The 27,715-nt window shown below is 45.3% G+C and overlaps 1 protein-coding gene across 4 annotated transcripts in view; it reads left to right on the top strand.

Annotated features, from left to right (window-relative positions):
• Positions 1-27,715, top strand: part of LOC137420853 (uncharacterized) — a 65,888-nt gene that overhangs the window by 15,748 nt on the left and 22,425 nt on the right. The window contains exons 1-4 of one of the 4 annotated variants that reach the window (XM_068106306.2): positions 7,216-8,054; positions 21,204-21,277; positions 23,768-23,899; positions 26,330-26,414. In XM_068106306.2, the coding sequence (XP_067962407.2) occupies positions 21,218-21,277; positions 23,768-23,899; positions 26,330-26,414 (277 nt within the window). In that variant the 5' untranslated portion in view covers positions 7,216-8,054; positions 21,204-21,217. Of the gene's footprint in view, positions 1-7,215; positions 8,055-16,033; positions 17,410-21,190; positions 21,278-23,767; positions 23,900-26,329; positions 26,415-27,715 lie in introns of those variants that run through there. The other 3 variants (XM_068106305.2, XM_068106304.2, XM_078772238.1) reach the window with 3 other exon arrangements.

The following is a 27,715-nucleotide window of genomic DNA, read 5'->3' as shown; positions in this document are numbered from 1 at the left end:
CAGGGAGGGCCAACTTACAATGCGTGGCGTGTACCCAGGACGACTTGCCCTCACAAAACACTGCTGTTGGTGTGGTCAGGAGAACCTGGAACGGTCTCGTCCACCTTGGTCCTTGTGGGTGAGGTGCTCCACGAGCACCTGGTCACCGGCTGGTGGAGTTCTGTTCACCTGGTCTGCAGAGCCGTGATCCAATCTGCACCAGCACCCAATCACCTCTTCGATTGGGGTCAACCTGCCTGTAGCAATCTAACGCAATGTTGTAAAACGAAATTCACAACTTTACATTCATTGGTCCCCCCAGGGCAAGCCAACCCCTTGTATCACTTTCTTATCACAAAAACAACATTCAACAACCACTTTCTCTTATTCCCTGCCTTTACCATCAACTTTTACCAACCTTCTCCCTTTTCTTCTCAGCAAATCTTGCAAAGTCACTTGTCATTGACAAATAATCCATCTGATCCGACTTTCCTTTATCATCTTCGCACTTTCCCAAAACATTATTCACACTTACTCCAAAACCATGTCTTCAGACACAACCCAGACGGGTTGTGAATACACTTTCCCTTTACAGGTGCATCTGCCTTAGCCATTCACAGATTGTCCACAAGACAAAATCATCATATTTCACACCTCAGCTCTCGAGACCACCCAGGGGTCCCTTGAGAGATGCATCCTAATGTTAAAATCACCTCAGCTCTCGAGAGCTCAATTTTGGCCCATGAGCTCGCTCCATGGACTTCATGAACACAAATCGGACAGACAGACAGGGGTGAAACCAGGCAGGGGGTAGGGTGGAATCGACAACAACCACAATTACCTTCTGCCAAGCAAGAGGCAAGCGCAGTATCACTCCCTCTTCCCTCTGCCCGCCATAACTGGCAGACAGACAATGGCGAGCCACAAGCCCAACCCAACAAGGCTCCAGCTCCCATCCAAAGGACACAACCACCCTATTGCACCCTATTGGCAGAATTCACTTCAGCTCTCCACCACTCTTGTGTCGAGTGGTGACCCAAAATGACATTGCATGAACCCTTTCAATACCTGTCTAAACCTACTGCCATTTAACTACTTCCTTCCCAAATGACGGTCCCCATACACTATTCTGGCACAAAATTGTTGCATCCCACAGATGCCACGATTATTTTAACAAACACATTTTCCTAATCCACCTTTTCAATTTTCATTTCAATTTAAAGTCAATTCAATGTCCTCTAAATACCTCTTAGCATCACATGCACCTGTTGTAGGCACCTGTTTTAGCCTCTGGCCCAATAGCTGCCCAATATTATGAATATTCCCAATATCCCAATAAACAAATAATAAAAAGAAAATAACCTGATCTATTTATTGAACATAAATATAGTTCTCATGTTGGTCAATTTTCTCACCCACTGTGACTCACTCTCGTCAATCCTGCCATCTCATTCCCAACCATTTTTCCAGCGAAGATGACGTCACTATTTCACACCTTTCCTCCCTGGAACAGCTGGTGGTCCTCCAAGAGATGCATTCCGATGTTAATCACTTCAAAGCTCTCAATTAGCCCTCCTTGGAATCGCACCTTTAACACCACCGGCACTGCCCTCTCCTGGATCAAATCTTACCTCTAACAGACACCAATTCATCTCCATCAATAACTGCAAATCCTCCACTGCTCCCACTCTATCCTAACAAACTGCATCACTGAAATAAAATCCTGGCTTCAAATCAACTTCCTCAAACTTACCTATGATAAATCTGAAATTTAACACAAGGCCTCCACCACGAACAACACCGTTCACACCACCTTCCAACCACCGCAGGTGCACCTGAGCTCTGTGGCACACCCGCAACCTCCTCGAAATCAGTGTTCAGAAACATGTCTCCATGGACGGCCAGAAAGCCAGACAGACACGGGGACACACTCACACAGGGATAGACACAGGTGGGTTATCGCCGGCATTCTGAACAAATTCCCCATTCCTGCCCTAATTTCTGTTGCAAACGGCAACGGCAGCCCATCACCTTGAATATCTCCCTTTATCCAACGCATTCCGCAATCCCAAGTCTGCCGAGTTCCAGCCCCGGCCATGCCGTTGAATTAACACCCAGTCGGTTGACTCAGCCTATCATCTTTGACTTTTACTCCCATGCTAAATCTGGAAAGCTGGTAATGTGGGGATGTAATTAAATACATGCTTTAAAACCCTGTCTGCACATGCTCTTCATACAGGCTCATTTTTGCCTGCCAATTTTCCCAAGCAGACTGAATCCCACATTGAATCTCAATAAAAAATCCAAACTGACACCATCTATTTCTTGGCCCCCAAATTTACTCAATTTAATTTCTACTTTTACATCATATAATATCATTCCATCATACCCAATGTGGTCAGGTTGCAACAATAGGGTATCTCACCCTTGACCTCTGACTCAAAAATGCAATCAGTGACATCCCACGTGACAACCTCATCACGAAGGTGATCTGCCTCAGGGATATACTTATCCAATGCACATATACAATACACAAGTGGCCAGTACTCATCCGCATTGCCTAATGTCTGCAGGCAATGTAGGAAACCCCTTGTCAATCGTTCACACGTCAATGACACACATCCATGACACACACAATGAACACAAATACACTTCAATAACAGACAAATTCGATTTAAATTCAGATATGAGATCGTCATGCCATTTTTTGATTCGGTGCTCACTTTCACCGTCACTCCCATTCCCACCGATGCAACGTATTGCGAATCATTCGTTCCCTTATACACACATACCATGTGACTGACACTTCATTCTCCATGCCATACAGCATAAATTCATGCACACGGGATTGTTCTCAATCTTGTTCTCATGCACACTCATGCACACTTTGTACAATCTTGTTCTCAATATTTCAAGAACCTCTCCAATCCTCCTACCTGTGAACTTACCTGGCCCCTTGCTGTGAGCCTATTCACCCCTCTTCAGGCTCACCTGTCCTGTTGGTTTCTACCTGGATTTCTTTTTTCCTGTGGTTTATCTGCTTCTTCCTCTGCTCTTGAAGTCTCAGCACTTCTCCTGCCTTTCTCCTACCTGGTACCTGCGCTCTTCTTCTTCCAATTTAATTTATCCTTCTCCAGAAATCACATAAGGTTCACACCTCCAAATATTAAATCACCGATATCTCCCTCGAAATGCAAAACAAAAACGCTTCCAACTCTGGCATCCCACAGCCCTCCTTGGAAGCATGCTCTACAATGCAGCACCACTTCCACTCAGCGCACAACATACATGTGCTCACTCCACACAATGTTATCACTCACGTTGTTCACAAAGGTGCAACCACAACGCCTGGCTGCATCATTTTCTTTTCATATCTCACTGTTTTAATCATTGTCTCTGGCTTGTTATAATCCTCCCTCGCCTGCCTCGGGCACGCGAATGCGTTCATGCCGTGCACAGCAGGGGATATCCGCATTCCCGTCTCGCTTCCCCCCCGCCTCGTGGTTCACCGCGAGGGTCGTTACCCCGTTGCCACAGCGACCTGCCTGCACGTCTCGGCTCGCGTGTTCACAGCTGGATTCCACGCGCCTCGTGCATTATAATCCTCTCTGTTATTTCTCCAGATCTAACCTCATCTCTTGTCCGGAAAGAGCTAATTCCTGTGCTGCCTGTAGCATATATTGTCAGAACTCCCTCCTTTGGGTAAAACGCACTGGATGTGCATGCCTTAAATCCTGGGACAGGACGAAGAAGGCCTTGGGAGGGGTGGGGATTCCTTAAAGGGGTTCTCCCTTCTTTTCCTAGCTTACCTTATTCTTATCCATCCACGCTGGGGTCTAGGCTAGCTACTCCCACGCCGGGGTCACGATACCTTAACCTGAGGGCTATCCCTCCTAACCTAGGGCGCCCTCCTTGCTCGATTCATTAATCCACCGGTGCTCTGCTTCAATTTGGTTCGAGATACATGCTCAGGTACAGTTGACAGAGGCCCCACACATCCAAAGGGAAGGGAAGAGGCTTTAAATTTAGGTGTGCAAATATGCTTACCTCAGCCCATTATTGCCAGCGCTGGCCTTTAGCCTCTTCCCGACCTGAGGAGCGAGCCCCCCTCGACCTGCAGCTGGATGATCCCACTTCTGACACCAGATTGTCGGGAGCCCCCCCTCTGGAACTCAAGAAGAGGCACCTTTGAAGCAGCAAGTGAGGTTTAATAATCGAGCAAACACAATTGTGGAGCACGTCTTGAAATCACAGGGCCTTGTCACACAAGACCGTGCAAGTCCAAGCCGCCCTGAAAACATTCTGACACAAGATCCTTTATATAATCGAACAAAGCCTAAAAAAGCCTCTGCTGAAGTAATGACCTCAGACAGGAGGGCCGAGTTTGAAGCCACAGATGTGTGAAAGTAAGATATTTCTCCAGCTATTTTTCCCAACAAGCTGGGCTTTCAAGGCCCAGGGATGTGTTCCCATAATAAAGTTCAATGGTATTTAACTTGGCAGTAAAACATATTGAGCCAGGCATACAAATCAAAGGAAACATATTAACTCATACTCTGCTCGAGGTTAACTTGAAGGCAAATGGCAACTATTCTCATAACTTTCTCCCTTTAGAAGATACTGAAAAAACGTCTCCCAGGCTGGATCTGACCGAGCCGTGGGACAACAACATGTTTTGCAGTTCAATCTAGCTTTTTTGAAGCAAGCAAAAGACACAATTAAATATATATTTCAGGTGCCCTGTGTCACGTGGTGTCCCTCCCCCTGCTGCTGACTGACATACATATATATATATATATATATATATCTATATATATATATATATATATATATATATATATATATATATATATATATATATGTATATACGTGTGTGTGTGTGTAATCGGGAGATTAAATCGGATGCGGACGTAGCTTAAGGACGTCGATCTTTAATTTTCGACAAGCTTTCGGCCAACAAAGGTCTTCTTCTTAGTCTACAGAAACAACAGGCATGTATATCAGACAAGTATGTCTTGTGATATGTGTGTGATATGTGTAGAAAATGCATACAAAAGGAAGAGCCACGCTAAAGCTCACTCCACTGGTAACCACCTACTCCACTGGTAACCACCTACTGTCCTACCTCATCCCAATTGCCAAGTATTCTGAATAAGGCCCTTCCTCTCCTCCATCAATCAGAAACACTCGGCACCACATTTCCTCAACCTCCACTAACATCATTTCGACGTGGTCGGACACTCAGGGACCTCTTGGTAAAAGCAAAGCACCCACAGCCCCACAACAAAGAAACTAGGATCCCTGGCTTCTATAAATGCACAGCAAACAAATGTATGATTCACAAGCATTTACGAGAAGGAAACAAATTTTGTAGTTCCAGCACTGGACAAAAATTCCCCATCACCTCCCATATGAACTGCAAATCTACATGGGTCATATACCTAATCACTTGCCAAAAGTGCAACAAACAATATGTTGGAAAAGACTGAGAATACACTCTACACACGATTTAATAACACCCGGTCAGAAATCAATAACTTCCACACCAGTCAGGGCAAATCTCTACCTTACACGATGCACTTTAATCAACCGGATCACTCTATAAATGACATTCAAATCTCTGCCATTGAATCAATCACAAATCGATCACACACCACGATTCTGAAACGTGAGTCCTTTTGGATACATAAACTTCGGACAAAAATCCCTCATGGCATAAATTTTGATGATTAAAGAATGTTCCTACATCTACCCAATCAAATCATTAACCGTAACCCATCATTCATTCATTCATTTATTCATTCACTCATTCTTTCATTCTACCTTTATATGTCATGTATATAAATATATAAATATATTATATGAATATAAATTGTATGTGAATATAATATGCTTGTGTGTTTATGTATGTATGTATGTATCTCTATATTTGTATATGCACGTGCACCGAACTGTAACACGAACGGTAACTGTAAGCTGCACTTCACTTCCGTTGAACTTGGGGACGGTGAGTGAGCTTTAGCGTGGCTCTTCCTTTTGTATGCATTTTCTACACATATCACACATCTTACACACATATCACGATACATACTTGTCTGATATACATGCCTGTTGTTTCTGTAGACTAAGAAGAAGACCTTTGTTGGTCGAAAGCTTGTCGAAAATTAAAGATTGACGTCCTGAAGCTACGTCTGCGTCCGATTTAATCTCACGATTATTTATTTAATGCAAATGAGACGCCCTGCTCATACTGTGGAGTTTCTACTATTTCTCACAGTTATATATACTAGGGCATTGCCCGTACGTGGGTGCCCGTTCCTTGCCAAAAAAAAAAAAAAACGCTACCCGTACGCTCTACCCCGCCCGTACGCCCGTAAACAAAAAATAACAACGCTCTTCGCTTCCGCCCTTCGCTCTGACTGAATTGGGAGAAATAATGCGCATAAGAAATCGAATTACGTACCGTAATGGCGGTCAGCTCGTAACGCGCACACTGTCCGGAAGTTCGCATATCGCATATCTATCTATCTATCTATTAATGCCCATTTATTCAATTATCGCCAACGTATTTTGGCTTTTTGCAATTTAATCGCAAGGAAAAGTAGAAAGAGAAGAGGGAAAAAAAGAAAAGCCTTGCCTTGCTGCAAACAGCTGCTGCAAACAACAACAACATGGAAGGCTGCACTGTCCGGAAGTTGGCATATCGCAGTTACGATTATTTTAGTGTTAATGGCCAATTATTCAATTAGCGCCAACGTATTTTGGCTGTTTGCAATTTAATCGCAAGGAAAAGTAGAAAGAGAAGAGGGGAAAAAAGAAAAGCCTTGCATTAACGCAATAACGCATTAACGCTTGCATTGCATTAACGGTTCGGCACACGTGATAGCTCGCTGCTCTCTGATTGGTTGAAGCGTTTTTTGGACATAGCTCGGTAGGTACTTGTCCGATTAATTTCAAACCTTGAAAAGGCACATCCTCGGGTCCCCAGCAATATACCTGGCAAGTTTCAAGTATATCGGACCCGTGGTTGTCGAGAAACAGCGGTCACAGACAAACACACAGACACACAGACAGACACACAGAGATTACTGGCATTATAGATAGATATATATATATATATATATATATATATATATATATATATATATATATATATATATATATATATATATATATATATACGTATATATACACATCTATATATATATTGTTGCGGTTCTGAGAATGTACCTATATGATCATTAAAGGTTAAAGATTTGCCCCCATAGTTAGTCACATGCAACACGTAGGCCACCTTAGAACATTAGTTAGGTCATAGTATATGTGAGAATAAGGCTATTTCCAATAGTGATACCTGCGTTGTGTAAAATAAATAAGAGTAGGTCCCGTTCATATTGCGACCCACCCTCCAAACCGACCTCGTTGGGCAGCATCCATCCTGCGCCCTGATTCGGCTAATCCACCTCCTTTGCCAGCAGCGTTTGCTGCTGGCAAGGGTTTTCGCTCGAAACCAGTCAAATGCCACGAGGTAGGCCTGGAAATGGGGAGGAGCGCAGCACGTCAAGGGTGGAGCCGGTAATAGCCAACAACCAACCAGGGCTCGGGTGGAATGGCGTGAGGGGCGTGGTAAGAGCGCGGCTGGCAAATTCCAGAGGGTTCGCTGGGCTGTGCTATATAACCACGCGCACAAAGCCCTTCGAGAGGACTTGAGGACTGCCCTTGTGAGAGAACTGCACTCGTTGTAAAGGACTGTCACTATTCGCGCATGAAAGAGGACTTATGAGCGGAGCACTCGTTGGAAGTTTGGCTTGTTGAGGACGGTGCAAAGAGGCCTCGTGAGGAAAACGCATTAAGAAGCGCGTTCGAGTTGCTCAATTATTACGTACACGGTTGAGCCGCGAGTGTAACCGCCAGCCAGCCGTGCCTTTCGCCCTGTAACTGTCCGCTCCGCGTAACCGACCGCGGGGAGCTTCTGCCGCTCTTACCATCTGCTTCACGGTACGAGTCGGGGACCGGAGTGAGCTGCCTGGACGCCATCATCCCGGGACCATCAACCCGACCACCTACATCCCCGTGTGAGTGTGTTTGTGTGACGGGCCCGTTTGTCCAGGGACAAGTTAAGACTGTATAAGCTTCACTGTGTGTTCTCCTTCCTGTACAAATTGTTAATATACCAATTGTTCTTCCTGTTTCTTCCTAATTCGACCGTATCAGTCCTTTCCTCCTTTGGGTAAGCGTGGCACGATTCAGAACCGCTCAAATCGGGTTTAGTTTTGTTAACACCTCGGATCACAGCTCGCTATCGCTCGGCGTTTCCACTACAACCGTGATTCGGGCGGGGTTATTTCCTATGCTTCCTGGGAGGCGTTGGTAATTAGGTAATAGGAATAATTCGGCCTACCACCCTATTCAGCGCTGACCGGAAGGAACGTCATAGCCTCGGATCGCGTCGGCTAGTAAAAGACAAGGGGATTAATCCCCCCCCCCCCCCCTTGGTAAGGGGAAAGGCCGACGTTGAGATCCGCAACATTTGGTGTCAGGAGTGGGATTGGACCCGAAGTGCGCCTAACGCACTCAAAATTATGAGCGGCTGAAATTGTATTAAAATCCAAATTAAGATCGTGCCATGGCTGGTCAAGACGGTCGGATGCCGGTGGGGGTAAATGAGGGAGTAGAAGAGGAATTTGAGTCAACCCAGGACCCCCGGGAAGAATGGGAAGAAGAGGAGAGCATTGATGAGGGTGCAGCAGTAGGGGTGGCAGTCGAAGAAAATGGCGGCGCCGCGCACATGGCCGCGGTAGCCGAGCCCGCGGCGCCAATGGATATGGGCACCTTAATTGCGCAAATTAAAGCGTGCTTCGTGGTGCAAAGTAATGAAATGAAAGAATTGGAAAACAAAATGGGAGAGCAATTGGGAAATCAAATTGGGGGATTAGAAAGCAAAATGGGGGGCCAAATGAAGGAAATGGGGGGCCAAATGAAGGAAATGGGGGGACAATTGAAGGACGTGGGTGGCCAAATGGGAGAAATGAACGAGGGGTTAGTGGGGTTGGCAAACAGGATGGGCACCCAAGAGAATCAAATGAAAGGGATGAAAGATGGGTTAAAAGGGTGTGGTAACAGAATAGGAGGCCAAATGAAAGAGATGGGGAAAGAAATAGAGCGCAGGTCAAGTGGGAAGGTCGCATTGGTACGCGACGAGGTAACGCGATTTGAGAAGCGCGGGGAAAGCGAGTTAGAGCAAAGCACAGCCGGGTGGACCGGGGTAGAAATCGCGACACGGGGTATGGAAAAGCCGACGGCCGGCGGTCGTCGGAAGTTTGAAGAGAAAATTTTATTAGCGCCGGCGGTCGTCGAGGAAAAAGAAAATGAAATAATTATAATCGAAATTGGGGGACGAAGAGACTGCAGGCATCGAGATTGAATCGAAGAAAAAAATGGAATATGAGGGAGGTCCGAGGGTCCGAGGCGCTCGTGGGAGGTCCGAGGTGCGAGGTGTGAAAGTGAATGGCACGCGTGTGTGAACGGCACCGGAGCGCGAGTGTGTTACAGAGTGCGAGGAAGAATGCACAACGGAGTGTATGTGTGAAGAGTGTGACACGGAGTGTGAGATGGATGAAGAGAGTGTGCGAGGATGCACACCGGAGCGTGTTGTAGAGTGTGTGCGGGGATGCACACCAGAGCACGTGATTGGGCATGCAGCAGAAGATTGCACACCCGTGGGTAGGTGTGCGCTGAGTGGGTGTGTGCAGGAGTGCACACCCGTGGGTGTTACAGAGGATGTAACGAGAGAGAGTGCACGAGAGGAGTGCGTGGAAGAGGGGTGTGTAACGGAGTGTGTGAGTGGCGTGTGTGTGCCTGGGTGGTGTGCACGAGAGCGTGCGGTGATCGAGTGCAGGGAGTGCATGGGATGTGTGAGTATAGGAAGGGTCGCGTGGTGTGAGAATGCGACTCGAGCATCGACGCAGACCGGGGCAGCGTTTAGGGCGACGTCCAGCCGACGCGAGCTCTCGGGGCGTGGTGTTCTTTGTGTGCTGCGGGAGCCGGCGGGGATCATTGCCGCGGCAGCGTGCACGATTAGGGCCGGGCCCCGCCCTGTATGGTCGGTGCCGTGCCGTGGCGCAAGGGGCAAATGGCACGATTCCGGGGGAGGAAGGCCAGGTCGGACCTTCGCCCCCTGGCGGGCGCGGTGCTCCGACCGGGGGAGGTTGGGTCATCGTACCGGAGACCAAAAGGCTCCGCGCAGAGATGGTGCCTGGAACCTTGGCCCAAGTATGCCCCCTCCCCAGAATCGAAAATGCCGGACGGACCCAACCAACAGGAGATAGACCAACCACCCGCATGCATTGCTCGGCTTTGCGAAGCCGAGCTGGGAAAATGTATTTCCACCCCGAGAGGCTCAAGTATAGTGGACAAATGGCAGTAGTGATGGCGAATGGTATCCAGTGTAGAGGGATGGCAGATCTACCATCCCTCACATTGCTATTTTGGGGCACATGAGCTTTAATTTATGGGGTTGGCAGTGAGAACTAGCCGAGGGCGGGCTAGGATATTGTTAGGGACTTAGAGATGACCATAGGAGACCAAGATTTAAGTAGTGACATTGTACAAGTAGAGGGGACGTAGTCAGATTAGGTGGATATTAATGACGAGGAAGTGCTTTATAAGGGAAGACGGGGAAAGCACCAGTATTGGAGGGAAATAGATAGTTAGATGATGCTGTGAGCTGTGTGTGTGTAGTAGTGTGGAGAAATTGTGTGTGAGTATGAGGATGCGCTTTAGGCACAAATGAGGAATTGAGTGAAATTGTTTGTGGATGAACTTGGTGAAATGAGGCATTGGTCGGGGATGACCGGAGAAAGTGTATAAGTGGTGTATTGAGGATGTGTGTAATGGTATTGAGTGAATTGACTTGCATGGGGTGCAAGTGAGAACACTGAGTGGTGTGGAATAAATGGTGTGGAGTAAATGGGGTGTGGAGTGAGTAGTGTGGAATGAGTGGTGTGGAGTGCATGGTGCGAAGGAGTGGATGGGGGAAGATGGACCCCTTCACGAATACCCGGGAAGGGTAGTTTAAAGTTAGGTAGAGGGAGTATGTAAATTGTTTGGATATTGACATCTGTGGTGCGGATAGTAGCAAGTTGTTGCTTTGAGGGGTGCATGAGTGAGTGGAATGGCTGGGCATGTGGGCTTAATTGGTGAGTATGGTTCAATGGGCACTCCGCCACTGATAGTCTGTCGGCCACGTGAGGCCGCAGGTAGGCTCTGGGAGCCAGTTGTCTAGTGTGCAGTGGGGCCTGAGGATCCAAAGGAAGGACCCGGGTAGCCCAATGCCAGAGAGGGCATTAGCAGGGTGAGAGAGCCAGGAGGGCCTTCCCCAGTGTACGGTAGTTGCAGGAGCTAGGCAAGCTCGGGTGGCGACTCCAGTGGCGGAGGTGCGCAGGTAAGTAGGACCTGCTGGTAGAGCCACATGACCCAGCCCCAAAATTGTGTGAGGGCACAGTAGGAAAAATTGGGGGAGTGAGACCCCAAATTGGAAGAGCACCACAGAGATGGGCAATGGGAATTGGTTGTTAGAACCGCATAGTGTAAAGAGGCCAATTGGATTGGCAGGGCAAGACCCCGGGTAGTGTAAATGAGTTAATGTCAATTCGAGGATAGCTAGGATCTGAATCTCCTTCGCACCATACACATCCACTCACTGAGGTGACAGAACTCCACACCAAGGTTTTGCAGATGATTTAGAATGAAAGATGCATCATGATGTGGGTGAGATGTTGTGTGTAATTCCATCCCTTCCTTCTTGGGAGGGATTGGCAACGAATTTGGAATTGGAGGATATGGGAGACAAGACGATAGAGACGGAATTTGTAAAAGTGTAAATACGGGGAGGGGCAAGGGTAGGATTCTCCAAGTTTGGATTTATGCCAGGAAGAGGCACGACAGACGCGCTTTTTATTGCAAGGCAGTTGCACGAGAAGTACATGGAGAAGAGGAATTGTTTCTTGGGTTTGTTGATCTGGAGAATGCATTCGATAGGGTTCCACGCGAAGTAGTGATATGGGCATTGAGGTAGTTCGGAGTGGAGGAATGGTTGATCAGAGCTCAGGTATGATCAGATCAGATCAGGTCAGCTCAGGTATGAGTAGGGTGGTGCTCAAAATAATTTAAAAAAAATATTTACTGGGACATGGCTTTATGTTGTTCCTTTTGTTCCAAAATGAAAAGACACCAAATATGAAAGCAATCTGATTTTATTTAGGGGTGCCACATCAGCCTTCAAACTAAAGGTGTCTACAAAACTTTTCTATATATGGATCGAAAGCAAAACCAGAAGTTTGTTTTATGAAAATCCACCCTCCACTCACTTTCTTTGTATTCTAGCAAACACAAGTTACAATAGCTGCACAAAGAGCACTATATTGCTATGAAAACTCAAATTCAATGATAACAATCCAAATGTTCAGTTCATAAAATGAAGAGACACCATATCACATAATATTAAAAAACCCAAATATAATGAGAAATGTAACTCCTATTTCTGGGCCTGTTTCACCACTGTTGCCTTCTTGGCATCGGGGTACATCTTCCTGTGAGCAGCAACAACTTGGAGCAGAGCTTGCTTTTGCTCTTCATCCTTTGTAAGGAGCTTATTGTAGTCTTGTATCAATGCGACACCCCTTTCTGCCCTGTCGTTCACCACGACTAAGCCACTGGCGGCTTTCTTTGCTTCCTGAAAGCTGGTTTCTTGCTCCCATGAACCAGGATCCTTATCCATCCAATCAGTTGGGGTCCCTAGGATGCTGAAGAAATGCTTGGTGTGTTTTGTTACGAGGCCAGCGATTGACAGGGCGGTTCCTCGTTTGATAGCTGGTCTCTTTGGAGAGGGGTTTTCACTGTCATTTTTCAATGCTTCAATCATATTGATCTTGCTTTCTTTGTCAATTCTGGTGTCAAAGAATGCAAATGCCACTAGTACTGGGCTCATGTACCACGTGTGGCGGCCAAGTGCCTTCAAGGCTGCCTGAGCCATCTTATGATTGATTTGTTCAAACTTTTCCAACTTCTTGAAGAGGTTAATGTCATTCAGGGGAGCCTCAATAGCTTGTGGAGCCCGAAACCAAGCCTGTACATACACAAGGCAGACAAAAATGTTGAAGGCTCGGAGTTCTCTCGCCTCTCGAAGTGTCAAGTGGAACTCTGACCGAAACATGAACACCTGTAGTGAATATAGTGCTTTTGCCATCCATCTGGCTCTGTGCATTGCTCCTGGAGCCATGATCCGGATTCCACGAGGTGGGATTCCTCCCATGTAGATGACAGTCAGTTCTAGGAGTTCACGATAATCATCTCGTGGCTGCTGATCTTTCAAACACACAAGAGCAAATTCCAGAGCTTCATCCATCATGTCATTGTTCTGTGCAAACTCAGCTGCCGTATCAGGATCTGTGAATCCATTTTTTGGTTGGTGATGGGCAATGGACGGCCACTCCGCCTGAAACCGCTTAAAAAGCTGGATGTCAGGGCCTGATGAAGGACCGAAAAGAGTGGTGAAAACATCTCCCAGAATGATTTCGTGCGCATGATGGCGGCAAGCCAAATGAATTAGTTCAGTCTGTAGCTTCTTTTCAATGAGGACAGCAGCCCCTCCACGAACACCTGAATTGCTGGCCGTTGTGTCAAAAGACAAAGCCTTCACCTTGCCCACAAGGTTCCAGCTCTTCAGTGTGTTCACTACAGCGGTTGCCATAGCTTCTCCTCCCCCGTCAGGTAACTTGGGAACATTCAACAGCTGCTCCATTCCATGGTACTGGTTGGACACAAGGATTGGAAGACGATCCACCTTCACATGCACAAAATCTCCAGTGACATCGGGAAGAAGCTTTCCATCCCAATGGACCACTAAAGGACCCTGCACATTATGATGAAATGCTTCTTTTATTTCGTCCATGGTTTTGCATCGATGCATCATGCGATTCTGCCGCACTGTCCATCGGTTCAGTGCCAGCTCTGCAGGATCCCATCCTACTGCTCTACAAATGGATGCCAAGTTGTGGACAGCCATTCGGTCACTTGTTTTCGTACGATCCAAAGAAGCTGCGACTTCAGGAGTGACAATGTTGATAGGCCTTCTTTTCTTGGGACGAGATATCCCACCATCAGATGATGAAGAACCAGCCTGTGCCGTGGTCTCAGAGTCAGAGTCTGAGTCTGTGACTTCCATAGCAGTAGCACCCTTCATGACCATTTCCTGTCTCTTATTTTCCTTCTCTGCCTTAGTCTTCTCCTTTTCTTCCCTTTCTTTCTTTCCCTTCGTTTTTGCTTCCAACACAGTGTCTACAGATCCCATTGAAGCCTTCCTCTCTGAGAATTGATCGTGAAGAAACTTCCTGTCCTCGGGGTTGGTGATTATGGCCTCCGAATCTGCATGCCTAAGATCAAACGTCTTCTCCAAGGAGGCCTTGAAGGATGCTTCCTTTTTCTCTTGGGTCGCACCACCCCGCTTTGCACCTTTTTGGAGGCTCCTCCATTCTTCATATAGCCTCTCCAAACGATGGATGCAGTGCTGCTTCGTCGTTGTAGGTAGGTGAGCTTTTTCCCAGAACTTCACAACCTCTTCAATGGTGAGGGTTGCACTCTCCCGGGCAGTGCGATTCTCCTTCTTCAGGTGATGGAAAAACAGGACAAGAGATTGATGCACAGTCGGGAGCTTGGCACCTTTGATGGCATCTCCAGAAGTGGACCCAATGAGATACACATTATCCTGAGCCCGAGTTTTCAATGAAACACTGGTACTAGCACATGCCATATCTGCAAAATACGCAATAATTTTGGGTAAAAACCTGTTAATTCTTACTCCACAGGGTCACTCTCTACAAAAGAGCCACAGTCAATAAGTTAGGCCTACATATTACACACTAAAAAAGCGTACCCCTGACCCCTGGAACCTGTACAAAACATGCATGAAAATTGCCCAGATAGTGATCATAGGAAGTCTCAAAACTGTATGTATAATATATTGTATATAACTATATATATAATGTATAATGTGTATTTATGTATATTTATTATTTAATGTATATTTTATGTATAAATTTAATGTATATTTAATTATAATGTATATATATTGTATAACTATATATTTATTTATTATATTTAAATTTTAATATATTATATTTATTTTTAATATATTATTTAATGTATTATATTTGTCTATATTTGTATAATTGTCTATCGTATAATTGTATATATAATGTATAATATAATATATATTATTATTATTTAATGTATATTTACTATATATTTATTTTTAATATTATATTTAATGTATATATATAATTATGTATTTATTTTGTGTATATACAGCCCAAAAAATGGGAATTCCTATTTTTGCATGGGGGAAAATTCATCACTGATGTGGCACCCCTAAATATTATTGGATTCCATTCAAATTTGGTGTGGTTTCCTTTGACACCAAAAGGAACAAAAATAGACCATGTCCCGGAGAAAATCTGCATTTTGATTTTTTGAAGCCCACCCTAAAGGGTAGTGTAGGTTGACATGGGGGGTTACGTACGGCTAGGGACAAGCTTTCTCAGCTCGCTCTCCCGCCCTCCTCATGTTCCATTACCTTGTGATTGTGTGTACCCTTGCACCCTTTCCCCCGCTGACTCTCTCTGCTTTGTCTTTCCTCCCCACCCATGGACCCATATCTTTTGTTGAGGGGAGTGTGCAGGTACCCCGAGCTGTGCGGCTGCACCTTTGCGCTGCACCCTGCTACCTGTTGCCTGCACCGGTACACCTGATGGACCACACGTCTGTGGCCTGGCACCTTTGCTTGAGCAGACAATTGCTGCAAGCATTATCTTGTGCCCTGCAGACCACTGTTTTAAGTGGCATCAAGCCAAGCAGATGGACCATAAGATGGCCCTGCAAATCATAAATAAAAAAACAGACACGGTTTGTGCACTTTTTATTATTCCGGTGTGCCAGGAAAAGAAGATCTCCAAGTTTATTGTGGCACACCGAAGACGAAGACGCAGCCAAGCACAAGACATCATTGATTATTATTATTGAAATGTGATTGTGCATTTTTTGATGGTTATGGTGCATTTTTGATGACTGTGCATTTTGGTGCATATTGGTGTATGGTGTATTGGTGCAGTGCATTCTGTGTTTCTCCTTTACAAAATTTATATTCTCTCCCCCAAAAGAACAGGTCCTGGGTTGTAGTATTATAAATAATTAGTAGTCTTGTAAATAACATGCTCCCCACCGGCTTCATGTTTAGTTTGCGAATTCTTTCCGTAATTCGGTTAATTGTGGGCGTGAGTCTGATAGTTAGTACACAAAGCAGTAGGTGGGACATATCTAGTGTTTAAAACTGTCGCACACAGGGTGTTTGGTTAAAAGTAGAGGGCAACCACACCTAAGTGTCACACTAATTAAAAAGTAGTCCTGACCCTTGCATCAGAACCGGTCGTACTCACGTGTGTGGGTTCGGCTCGGGGACGAGCCTGGCGAAGGAGGGGTGCAGTGTTGCGGCTCTGAGAATGTACACATATGATCATTAAAGGTTAAAGGTTTGCCCCCATAGTTAGTCCACATGCAACATGTAGGCCACCTTAGAACATTAGTTATGTCATAGTATATGTGAGAATAAGGCCATTTCCAATAGTGATACCTGCGTTGTGTAAAATAAATAAGAGTAGGTCCCGTTCATTTTGGGGCCCACCCTCCAAACCGACCTCATTGGGCAGCATCCATCCTGCCCCTGATTCGGCTAATCCACCTCCTTTGCCAGCAGTGTTCGCTGCTGGCAAGGGTTTTCGCTTGAAACCAGCCAAATGCCACGAGGTAGGCCTGGAAACGGGGAGGAGCGCGAGGTCGGGGGTGTGGCCATGTCAAGCAGCACGTCAAGGGCGGAGCCGGTAAGAGCCAACAACCAACCAGGGCTCGGGTGGAATGGCGTGAGGGGCGTGGTAAGAGCGTGGCTGGCAAATTCCAGAGGGTTCGCTGGGCGGTGCTATATAACCGCGCGCACAAAGCCCTTCGAGAGGACTTGAGGACTGCCCTTGTGAGAGAACTGCACTCGTTGTAAAGGACTGGCACGATTCGCGCATGAAAGAGGACTTACGAGCGGAGCACTCGTTGGAAGTTTGGCTTATTGAGGACGGTGCAAAGAGGCCTCGTGAGGAAAACGCATTAAGAAGTGCGTTTGAGTTGCCGATTATTACGTACGTGGTTGAGCCGCGAGTGTAACCGCCAGCCAACCGTGCCTTTCGCCCTGTAACTGTCCGCTCCGCGTAACCGACCGCGGAGAGCTTCTGCCGCTCTGACCAGCTGCTTCACGGTACGAGTCGGGGACCGGAGTGAGCTGCCTGGACGCCATCATCCCGGGACCATCAACGCGACCACCTACATCCCCGTGTGAGTATGTCTGTGAGTGACGGGCCCGTTTGTCCAGGGATAAGTTAAGACTGCATAAGCTTCACTGTGTGTTCTTCTCCTCCTTCCTGTACAAATTGTTAATAAACCAATTGTTCTTCCTGTTTCTTCCTAATTCGACCGTATCAATCCTTTCCTCCATTGGGTAAGCGTGGCACGATTCGGAACCGCTCAAATCGGGTTTAGTTTTGTTAACACCTCGGATCACGGCTCGCTATCGCTCGGCGTTTCCACTACAACCGCGATTCGGGCGGGGTTATTTTATATATATATATATATTTTTTTTTTGTATACAGAGTCTAGGCTCGTGAAAGAGCTAACATTTATCAAATCAATCAAACAAACAAGCAAACAAAGTATATAAAAAGGGGAGCGGTCGACAAGATGGGGAGAGAAGGGGAGGAAGCACACAAACACAACATTTGAGAGCAGGGACATCGGGAGATGTGTGGGAGGGAGAGGGCCTGGGGGGAGGCAGGATAGGCATAAAACACAAGGACACCAAGGACTTCCAGGAAAGAGGTCGCAACCTCAAAAAAGTGGATTTGGGGTGAAATTAGCGGGGGTAGAAAAGATCAAGGTTTTGGATTGGGGAAGATAAGAGATGGTGGTGAACAGCCGTTTTAAAGACCTGGAGGGAGGAGTGGGATTGAAGAGAGTGAGGGAGTTTGTTCCAGAGGCGGGAGAAAAGAGGAATGAAGGAGTGAAGGTGAGCAGAGAGTCTTGATTTTGGCAGTTTAACCATAAGAGGGTTGCAGGCAGATCTTGTGCGACCTGTAGGAATATTTGGGGGACTGAGCCCAGAGAGAGCTGGGGGAGCAAGGCCGGAGAAGAGTCGGTAGAAGACGGAAAGACCACCAACCTGCCTGCGGTGAGTAAGTGAAAGGCCCTCGGAGATAGCGTCATCGCGGGAGATTCCAATGATTCTGAACGCTTTGGTTTCAACAGCATGAAGACGAGCTAGGTGTGAGGCAGGAGCACCAGCCCAGAGGGGAGAGCAGTACTCCATTGAGATGCGGATGAAAGCCTTGTATGTGGTGAGGAGCTCAGGTGTGCCAAGGAAGGACTTCGCACGACGGAGGATGCCCATTCGGCGACTGGCTTTGGAGGCCAGCTTGGAAATGTGGTTTTCCCAGGAAAGATCATGGCAGATAGTGAGACCCAAAAGCTTGAGTGACAGAACTTCTTGGAGAGGATTATTCAGAAAGTAGATGGGAGGGTTGTCCAGTCGGTCTTTTTGGAGAGACATCGTAAGAGTGTGAGATTTGTCAGGATTGAAAGACATGTTCCACTTGTTGGCCCAGTCTGTGATTTTGTCCAGGTCTGCAGAGAGTGAGGAGGCTGCAGACTGCCCAACTGAGGGATGAGGAATGGAGCGGCAGAGAGTGGAGTCATCAGCAAAGAGATAGAGAGGATTTTCAAGAGAGTCAGAGAGATCATTGATAAAAAAAAAAAAACCACAGGGCCCAGAACACTGCCTTGGGGAACTCCAGCCTGAACAGGAAGAGGAGATGAGAGAAACCCATTCAGGGCCACACGTTGACTACGACTAGAGATTATTTCCTTGCTTCCTGGGCGGCGTTGGTAATAAAATAAAATAAAACACCTTTAGAGGCCATTTTTCCCCGCAAAGCGGGGGTTGGCCTTTTTCGGGCACCGTGGTTGTTGTTTTTGTTGGTCCCCTTTTTGAAGCAATGTTTATGGCCGGATGCCCTTCCTGCCGCCAACCCTGTTTGTCGCCTTTTACGACAAACAGGGAATTACCAGTGAACTGATACTCAATTAGCCGACCTAGGAAGGATGACAGGCTGAGTCAACCCCCCTGGCGTTAATTCAGCGATCGACCGGGATTCAAACCCAGGATCCTAGGATCCTAAGCTGGCACCCTAGCTGCTAAGCCAACACCAGGCTGCGTTGGTAATTAGGTAACAGGAATAATTCGGCCTACCACCCTATTCAGCGCTGACTGGAAGGAACGTCAAAGCCCCGGATCGCGTCGGCTCGTAAAAGACAAGGGGATTAATCCCCCCTTGGTCAGGGGAAAGGCCAACGTTGAGATCCGCAACAATATATATATATATATTGTTGCGGTTTTGTGTTTTTATAATAAAGGTTAATTTCCACTCATAGTTTAGTTACATGACAACATGTAGCCTCGTTTAAAGCTCAGTTATTTCATCGTAAATGTAAGCGTAGACCTTTCCTGTGTGTAGTTTTGCGTTGAGTAGAATGATGAGAATTAGGTCCTTTACGATGCCTCCATGCTTTTGGTTTTGGCGCGAAATACCACGAGGCCGGCCTGAACAAGTCAATCAAGGGCGAAGGAAGGCGGGGCAGGAGGAGTGGGAGTGACCGGTAACCACGAGCCGCCAATCAGGGCTCGATGGGAGTGGCTTACCACTGCGGCAAAAGGCGGGGTTTGGAACATTCGATGTGGACTAGGGCGGGGGCAATATAACCCTGTGCCCAGAGCCCCCACCTCAGTTATGAGAGTCGGTTCGGGGCGCCAAGTTATGAGAGCGGATGTGCCAAGTTATGACCTCAGTTATGAGGCAAGCCCATCAGTCGGTTCGGAGCGCTGAGTTATGAGACGGGAGGAGACGTGCTCCGTTGAGTTACGAGAGTGAAAGCGCTGAGTTACGAGTTATGAGTTCGGAGCGCTCAGTTTGACGGAGTTGTATTAATTGCGCTGTAAGAGACAGCCGTGCCGGGCCACAGACGCGCATATTTTCCCGCCTGCCTGCCTTTGCCAATACACGCGCCGCGAGGATTCTCCCGCCTGCCTGCCTGCCTTCGCCGGGACGCGAGCTGTGACCGCCAGAGGGCCACGCCGGTTGAGCTATTCCTGGACGACCAAAGCCGGCACGTTCAGCGCATGAACATCTCTTCCTTCATCTCCCTGTATGTGTGAGTGGGCCCATTGTCTGGGAAAATAAGTAAGACTGCTTAAGACTGCCCTGTGTCTCTTTTCTACCAATCATTGTAAATAGTGTAATAAATCGTGTTCTTCCGTTTCGTCCCTTCCATCATTGACTTAGCGTGGTACGAATTATATCGCTCTGATCGGGTTCCAATAGCAAGGTAACAGCACGTACCACGTGGTACGCCATCCGCTCGGGTGTACTCGATTACGCGTGATTTGTGCGAGACTCGATCCCCGCCCCCGCGGCGGCGTGGGTATTTAGGTACATGCGAACATTGTCCCGAGACCCTTTTCCACGTCTGCCCGGAAGTGGCGACTCAGTCTTGCGGTTCAAAGACCCAAGGAGAACCAGGGGCTTAATCTCCCCTTGGTAAGGGAACGGGCTTCGCAAAACCGCAACAATATATTTATGACATTGATAATGTTCATCATGCATACCATTATACAATAATACATAGAGTGTGTACTCTTACATTACCAGTAAATCATTGTAACCCCCATTGTTAATATTGTTGAAGCTATGCATTGCAATGATCTATGAAAAGTCTGTGAAAATAACATATGAATCAATGATCCAGAGTTTTTCAATATTATAATGTTGGTAGTTTTTTTATTGAGTTATAAGTTGGTTTAATTGCACTTGTCATACTGCCAGTCAAAGCTAACTGCATTCTCTACTTGTAATCACATTCACACATTCACCTGTGACATGTTTACAAACTTTGGAAGTTGTTCTCAGTTGCTATTTTTATATAGAGTAACCTATATTTGTGTGTAGGTTTTTTTTGTAAGAAACTGCTTCCTTCATACATGAAATGGATTAATATTTTAAAAACGTTTTTGCCTTTTACAGCGGTGAAACGGTTGATGAGGGAGGCCATGGAGCTTCGGGAGCCTACAGAGCAGTACTACGCTCAGCCACTGCAGGTGTGCTGGTTTTCTCGATTGTCTTATTTTACGCTAGTCACATATACAGTATGCTTGTTTGCTTAACAATTGCTTTGTTACTTTATTCATGTGATTCAAGTAAATCAGCTCTCAATTAAATGGCATTGGAGAGATTGAATGATGAGGCGTGCAGGATGTGGCATGCTGATGAGGAGGGGAGTGTCGTTGAAGCTGAAGGGAAAGGTGTATGCTGCATGTGTGAGAAGTGTTATTTATGGGAGCGAGACATGGGTAATGAACGTAGAGCAGCAACGAAGGGTGGAAATGCGAATGGTTCGGTGGATGTGCGGAGTATCGTTGAGAGAGAGGAAGACAAATGATGAATTGCGAAAGATGATGGGAATAGAGCCTGTGATTGATGCTGTGAAGAGGAACAGGTTGAGATGGTTTGGTCATGTGTTGAGGAAGGATGAAAGTGACTGGTTGAGAAGAGTGATGGAAATGAATGTAGAAGGAAGTAGAGGACGGGGAAGATCGAGAAAGACTTGGCTAAAGATGGTGGAAGAAGAAATGCGGGCAAGGGGGTTAACAAGGAGAGATGCAGAAAATAGGGCAAAATGGAGAAGATTGTCATGGGGACCACAAGGCTAACCCCTGCTCTGGCAGGGAAAATGGCCTTAAAATGCATGTTGTTGTTGTTTGTTGGAGAGATTGAATGAATAAAAACTGATATACAGTGTGTATAGCAAGTTGCCGGTGTGTTGGTGTTGTCCCTGGTGTTGTTGGTGTTGGTGTACCTGGTGTTGTATATATTGTATATACAGTTGTATATACAGTGTTGCCGGTGTTGTATATGCCGGTGTTGTATATACAGTCCCTGGTGTTGGGCTAGCGGCTAGGGTGCCGGCTTAGGATCCTAGGATCCTGGGTTCGAATCCCGGTCAATCACTGAATTAACGCCAGGGGGGTTGACTCAGCCTGTCATCCTTCCGAGGTCGGCAAATTGAGTACCAGTTCACTGGTAATTCCCTGCTTGTCGTTAAAGGCGGCAAAAAGGGTTGGCGTCAGGAAGGGCATCCGGCCGTAAAACATTGCTTCAAAAAGGGGACCGAAAAACAACAACAACCACAGTTCCCGAAAAAGGCCAACCCCTGCTTGCGGGGAAAAAAATGGCCTCTAAAGGTGTTTTTTTAAAAAAATTTTATACAGTGTGTGTATATATATATATATATATATATATATATATATATATGGTACTTTGTATGTCTTAAAAGGTGATATTTAGCATGCAGGGATACATTTTTCCATTTGCAATTATAAATTGGTTCGTATATTTTTCAAACGTTCAGATTTTCAAATTAGAAAATTGGTTCAGATTCCAAATCTAATGGCTTACCTCAAAAAATTATTAAAGTAATTTTGCTGAGCTACCTCTTTCACACTCAAGACTCTAGAGACTCACAGTACTTCAAAATAATTTAATACTTCCATTATTTGCTAACTGGTATCCCCACCCAGGTCATACTATCCTCTTCAACATAAGTATCAAACAAGCCTGGCTACGCCGCTGTTAGACTTTCGGTCTTGTTTTATTTTTTTTGACATGGCTTTGTATTGGTCTATGCATTTCATAACTTGCATTTTATTACCGTCGCCAGAGGAGAGGGTGTTGCATTTGAGTCCGTTTGTTAGTCTGTCTGTCTGTCTGTCTGTTTGTTTGTCTGTTTGTCCGCACAGAATAAATATGATTTTCTCTGCAACTGTTGGTCCGATTGACAGGAAATTTTCACCATAGGTGTGCCTCCTCCTGTAGAATTTTTAAAATGAAAATTATGATGTCATAGGTCACATGGTACGGGCACCACCTTGGTAAAACTGAAAAACTTTGCAACTCTATATCTCCGAAAGCACTGCATAGAAAAAATTGAGACATGGCTCATTGTAAAGAACTCTCCATGGGGGAATAACATATGTTAATGATAGTCATAGGTGCCTCCATTGTGACGTCATAATTCAACAAGTACAAAACTCCATCTGATCAAGATGAAATTTCTTGAGCATCATCTCGGGACAAATTGGTGGAGAAAAAAATGATGACGTCATCGGTCACGTGGTTCGGCCGCCATATTTGTTTTAACACAAAAGCCTTAAAAACGCCAACAACATGTCCTGGTGAGGGTCTGCATTCTCTGATTGCTCTTTATTGGTATATCTTGATTTTGGTATTCATTAATTGCTAACATATTCGGTATTCATAAATTTTGTTCCTAATGTTAGAAGAATGTTGTTTTCGTTTTTCTTTTGGATTATGTTTATCGTTTTGAGCACCCTATAGTGTGGATATGTGCACATTACTTATTATATTATATTATGTAAGCTTTATTGATTCTTCCGGTTGCATTCCGGTTGCAATCAATAATCCGGTTGATAATAAAATGCATGTTGTTGTTATTGATTCTTCTTTTGTGATAAGTTACACACACACCTTCATTCATTTTTCCAAAATAACCCATTGTTCTGTTGCCCTAGGATAATCTGTTTGAATGGCATTTCTCTGTACGTGGACCGAGTGATTCACCATTCGCCCATGGGGTTTACCATGGCCGTATCATCCTACCTTCAGGTTACCCTCTGCAACCCCCAGAGATTATACTTCTTACGGTATATATATATTTTTCTGCATTTTATTTTGCTTTTATCCAACATCTTCTATACTATGAGATGTTTTTTGTCTATCTGTGTCGCCATTTTTCTCAGAGATGGCTGAACGGATCTTCGTCAAACTTTGAGGTTCATCAATGAGTGTTGGGGAACAATTTTTTTGTAAAAAACAAAAAAACAACGTTGGATTTACAAAAAATCACTCTTATAGTGCATAAGCTTTTGTAGCGATGTGAAAGGTAATATGAAATAAACCCCCGACTCAATTCCCTAGTGTGTGTAGGGAAGTGTTTGAGGCCCCCACAAATAATTGAAAAACAAAACAAAATTTGATTTCTTCAAAATGCAAACAGGATTAGAACAGCTAAATGCCAACAGGACTGGGTGATGCCCTACTTTATAAGATCTAATATATGGATAGAGTGCTGGGAAAAGGGATAAGGGTGAGATGGAATCCCAAAAGTGTGGTCATACTTTATCCTCTACACTACCAGGTACATCAAAACAGATGCTAGAAAGTTGGGTGAATGGGAAATGATTAATAATGCATCACCATCATTTTTTTCAACTGATGTTAGGCTCATGATGATGTTCGTCATTTATCACATGCAAGACAAAAACCTGAGGAGACATCATGATGTTTTTGCATGAATTACAAAGTCATTAGTATGTGATTGATAATGGATAAATGCAAAGCATTTGAACCTGCGTTCCCAGGATGATGTCATTACTTCACATGGGAACAATAAACAGACCAACCCAAAGCTCCTCTGAAGTTCTTCATACAGGTTGAAGTCTGAATAATTTAGTATCCATCGAAGGTCTCATCTTGCTCAAGCCATATACATTTTTTTTTTCTGCACATGTTGGCTGCAGATCATTACTGTGTTGTTAACCATCATACATGAGCATCATTACCCTGCATGGATAGTGCAAAGTGGGTTAAGCGATTGGTTCACTGTCTGTCTGTCTGTCTCTCTGACATATGTCGGTCTATGATAGAGGAACTACTTCATTTCAATTCAATGTCATATTTTGAACACTCGAGAATATGAATCAGAACATGAACGTGCCCATAAATTTTGGCAAATTGTATGGTCTCATGTCTCATCTCGAGCGTGCATACACGGTGAAGCAATTGCTTCAGGCTGTTGAATTGCTTCAACGTGGTGTTGGCTTAGTGGCTAGGGTGCCAGCTTAGGATCCTAGGATCCTGGGTTCGAATCCCGGTCGATCGCTGAATTAACGCCAGGGGGGTTGACTCAGCCTGTCATCCTTCCGAGTTCGGCTAATTGAGTACCAGTTCACTGGTAATTCCCTGCTTGTCGCAAAAGGCGACAAACAGGGTTGGTGGCAGGAAGGGCATCCGGCCGTAAAACATTGCTTCAAAAAGGGGACCAACAAAAACAACAACAACCACGGTGCCCGAAAAAGGCCAACCCCCGCTTTGCGGGGGAAATGGCCTCTAAAGGTGTTTTTTTTTTGTTGTTGTTTTGTCAGTCTGGCAGTCAAAAAAAAAAGAAAATCATTCCAAACAGGAAACGTATTGTTTAGGGATGCCATAAATGATACAAGCAGGCACAAATAAATAATTTAATGTGTTAAATAAGGTGGTGTAAAAGACGGTGCATCAATTGCGGTAAACCTCCGATTCATTGGTTTGATTTGTGTTTATTTTTCTACAGCCATTACGTTTAAACTATTATGTCATTTCAATTAAGTATTTGAAATATATACTTCAACACTACAAGACAAATGCCTTATTTGCACTTCTAAAAACCTCCAGTTTAGTTGTACTTGGGTAAAATTCTGCACTGTCTCAACCATTCAAATTTGCCGCGCACCCTGAAGGTCAATAACAGCAAGATTCAGACAAAATGGCGTCGCATAGCGATACAACATCGGAGCCAACTTCGGCCAAAATATCTTTGTTTAGTGCACGTTTTTTTCTGCATAATCATACTGAAAGCATTAATTTCTCCAAGAAGGGTTGGTGGAAGATTAAGCTCTGGACCTTTCCATTTGACTCTTTTTGACTGGACCCTTTCCATCATCTTCGTATGGTTGCCATCGTGCCTGCTATACAAAGTTCAGGAACAAAGCTAATATAGATGGTGTTTGGAAACACTAAGCAAGAGGTTAAAAGATGCTTCCCATGTCCCTTTTACGCAAGACCGCACGGAGTAAGGTGTTCTATAAACTCTCCAGTTTGGAATAGTTTTTATATGTAATTATACTTTGTTAAACTACAACCTTTTTGAAGCATCCGGGATGCAACAACTGTACAAGTGTCTATTACTTTAAAATGACATGGAGTTGTGATTGGATTAGACTTGGAGGTTGTCCACCATTCCACTCATTATCTCATATTAATAATGTGTATTTTTATTTGGTTATTACCCACTTCCTGAAATGATGTTTTTCCATCAGCCGTCTGGTAGGTTTGAGGTTGGCAAGAAGGTCTGCCTCAGCATTTCGGGACATCACCCAGAAACATGGCAGCCAAGCTGGAGCAGTGAGTCAGCCTTCCTTTACGAAAATATTTCGTAAATTGAATGTCTTTGTTTTCTCACAATGCTGCAATTTCTTGATTAGGTACCATTCTCTGATTTCATCAAACAAACAACAAATGATACTGAAAACACAGGAGCATTGGCCATAGGGAAAAGCACTAGTTTAGAAAGGGGGAGATAACCTTAGCCTTAAAGGAGGGGATGGGGTTAGTATTTATTACTTATTTTATGTATTAGATACACAAATATCAATACACACACGTCTCGTTTTTTGTCATGGACACACACACACACACACACACACACACACACACACACACACACACACACACACACACACACACACACACACACACACACACACACACACACACACACACACACACACACACACACACACCTGGATATTTTGAGATCTGGGAGGGCTCCATTCCACCTTCTGAAACCCGCTTATGGAGATAACAACCAACAGGGAAAACTCATGTATGCTGAGAATGGAAAGTAAGTTTTATTCCTCATAAAATGGTCAAACAGTGCATTCAGAAAGTATTCAGACCTCTTCACTTTTTTCACATTTTGTTATGTTGCAGCCTTATGCTGAAATCGTTTAAATTCATTTTTCCCCTCATCAATCTACACTCAATACCCCATAATGACAAAGAGAAAACAGGATTTTAGAAAGTTTTGCAAATTCATTAAAAAGAAAAAACTGAAATATCACATTGACAGAAGTATTCATACCCTTTGCTATGACACTTTAAATTTAGCTCAGGTGCCTCCCATTTCTCTTGATCATCTTTGAGATGTTTCTACACCTTGATTCGAGTCCACCTGTGGTAAATTCAATTGATTGGACATGATTTAGAAAGGCACACACCTGTCTATATAAGGTCTCACAGCTGACAATGCATATCAGAGCAAAAACCAAGCCACGAGGTCGAAGGAACTGCCTGCAGAGCTCAGAGACAGGATTGTGTCGAGGCACAGATCTGGGGAAGCCCAAAAAAAAATTCTGCTGCATTGAAGGTTCCCAAGAGCACAGTGGCCTCCATAATTCTTAAATGGAAGAAGTTTGGAACAACCAGGACTCTTCCTAGAGCTGGCCACCCAGCCAAACTGAGCAATCGGGGGAGAAGGGCCTTGGTTAGAGAGGTGCCCAGGAACCCGATGGTCACTCTGGCTGAGCTCCAGAGATCCTGTGTGGAGATGGGAGAAACTTCCAGAACGACAACCATTACTGCAACACTCCACCGATCTGGGCTTTGTGGCAGAGTGGCCAGACGGAAGCCTCTCCTCAGGGAAA

This window comes from Myxine glutinosa, chromosome 2 (genome assembly GCF_964187855.1).
Source record: "Myxine glutinosa chromosome 2, kmMyxGlut1.1, whole genome shotgun sequence".
In the NCBI taxonomy this organism is placed as follows: Eukaryota; Metazoa; Chordata; class Myxini; order Myxiniformes; family Myxinidae; genus Myxine; species Myxine glutinosa.
Note: the sequence above shows the minus strand (reverse complement) of the source record. Positions and strands in the feature narration are given on the sequence as shown.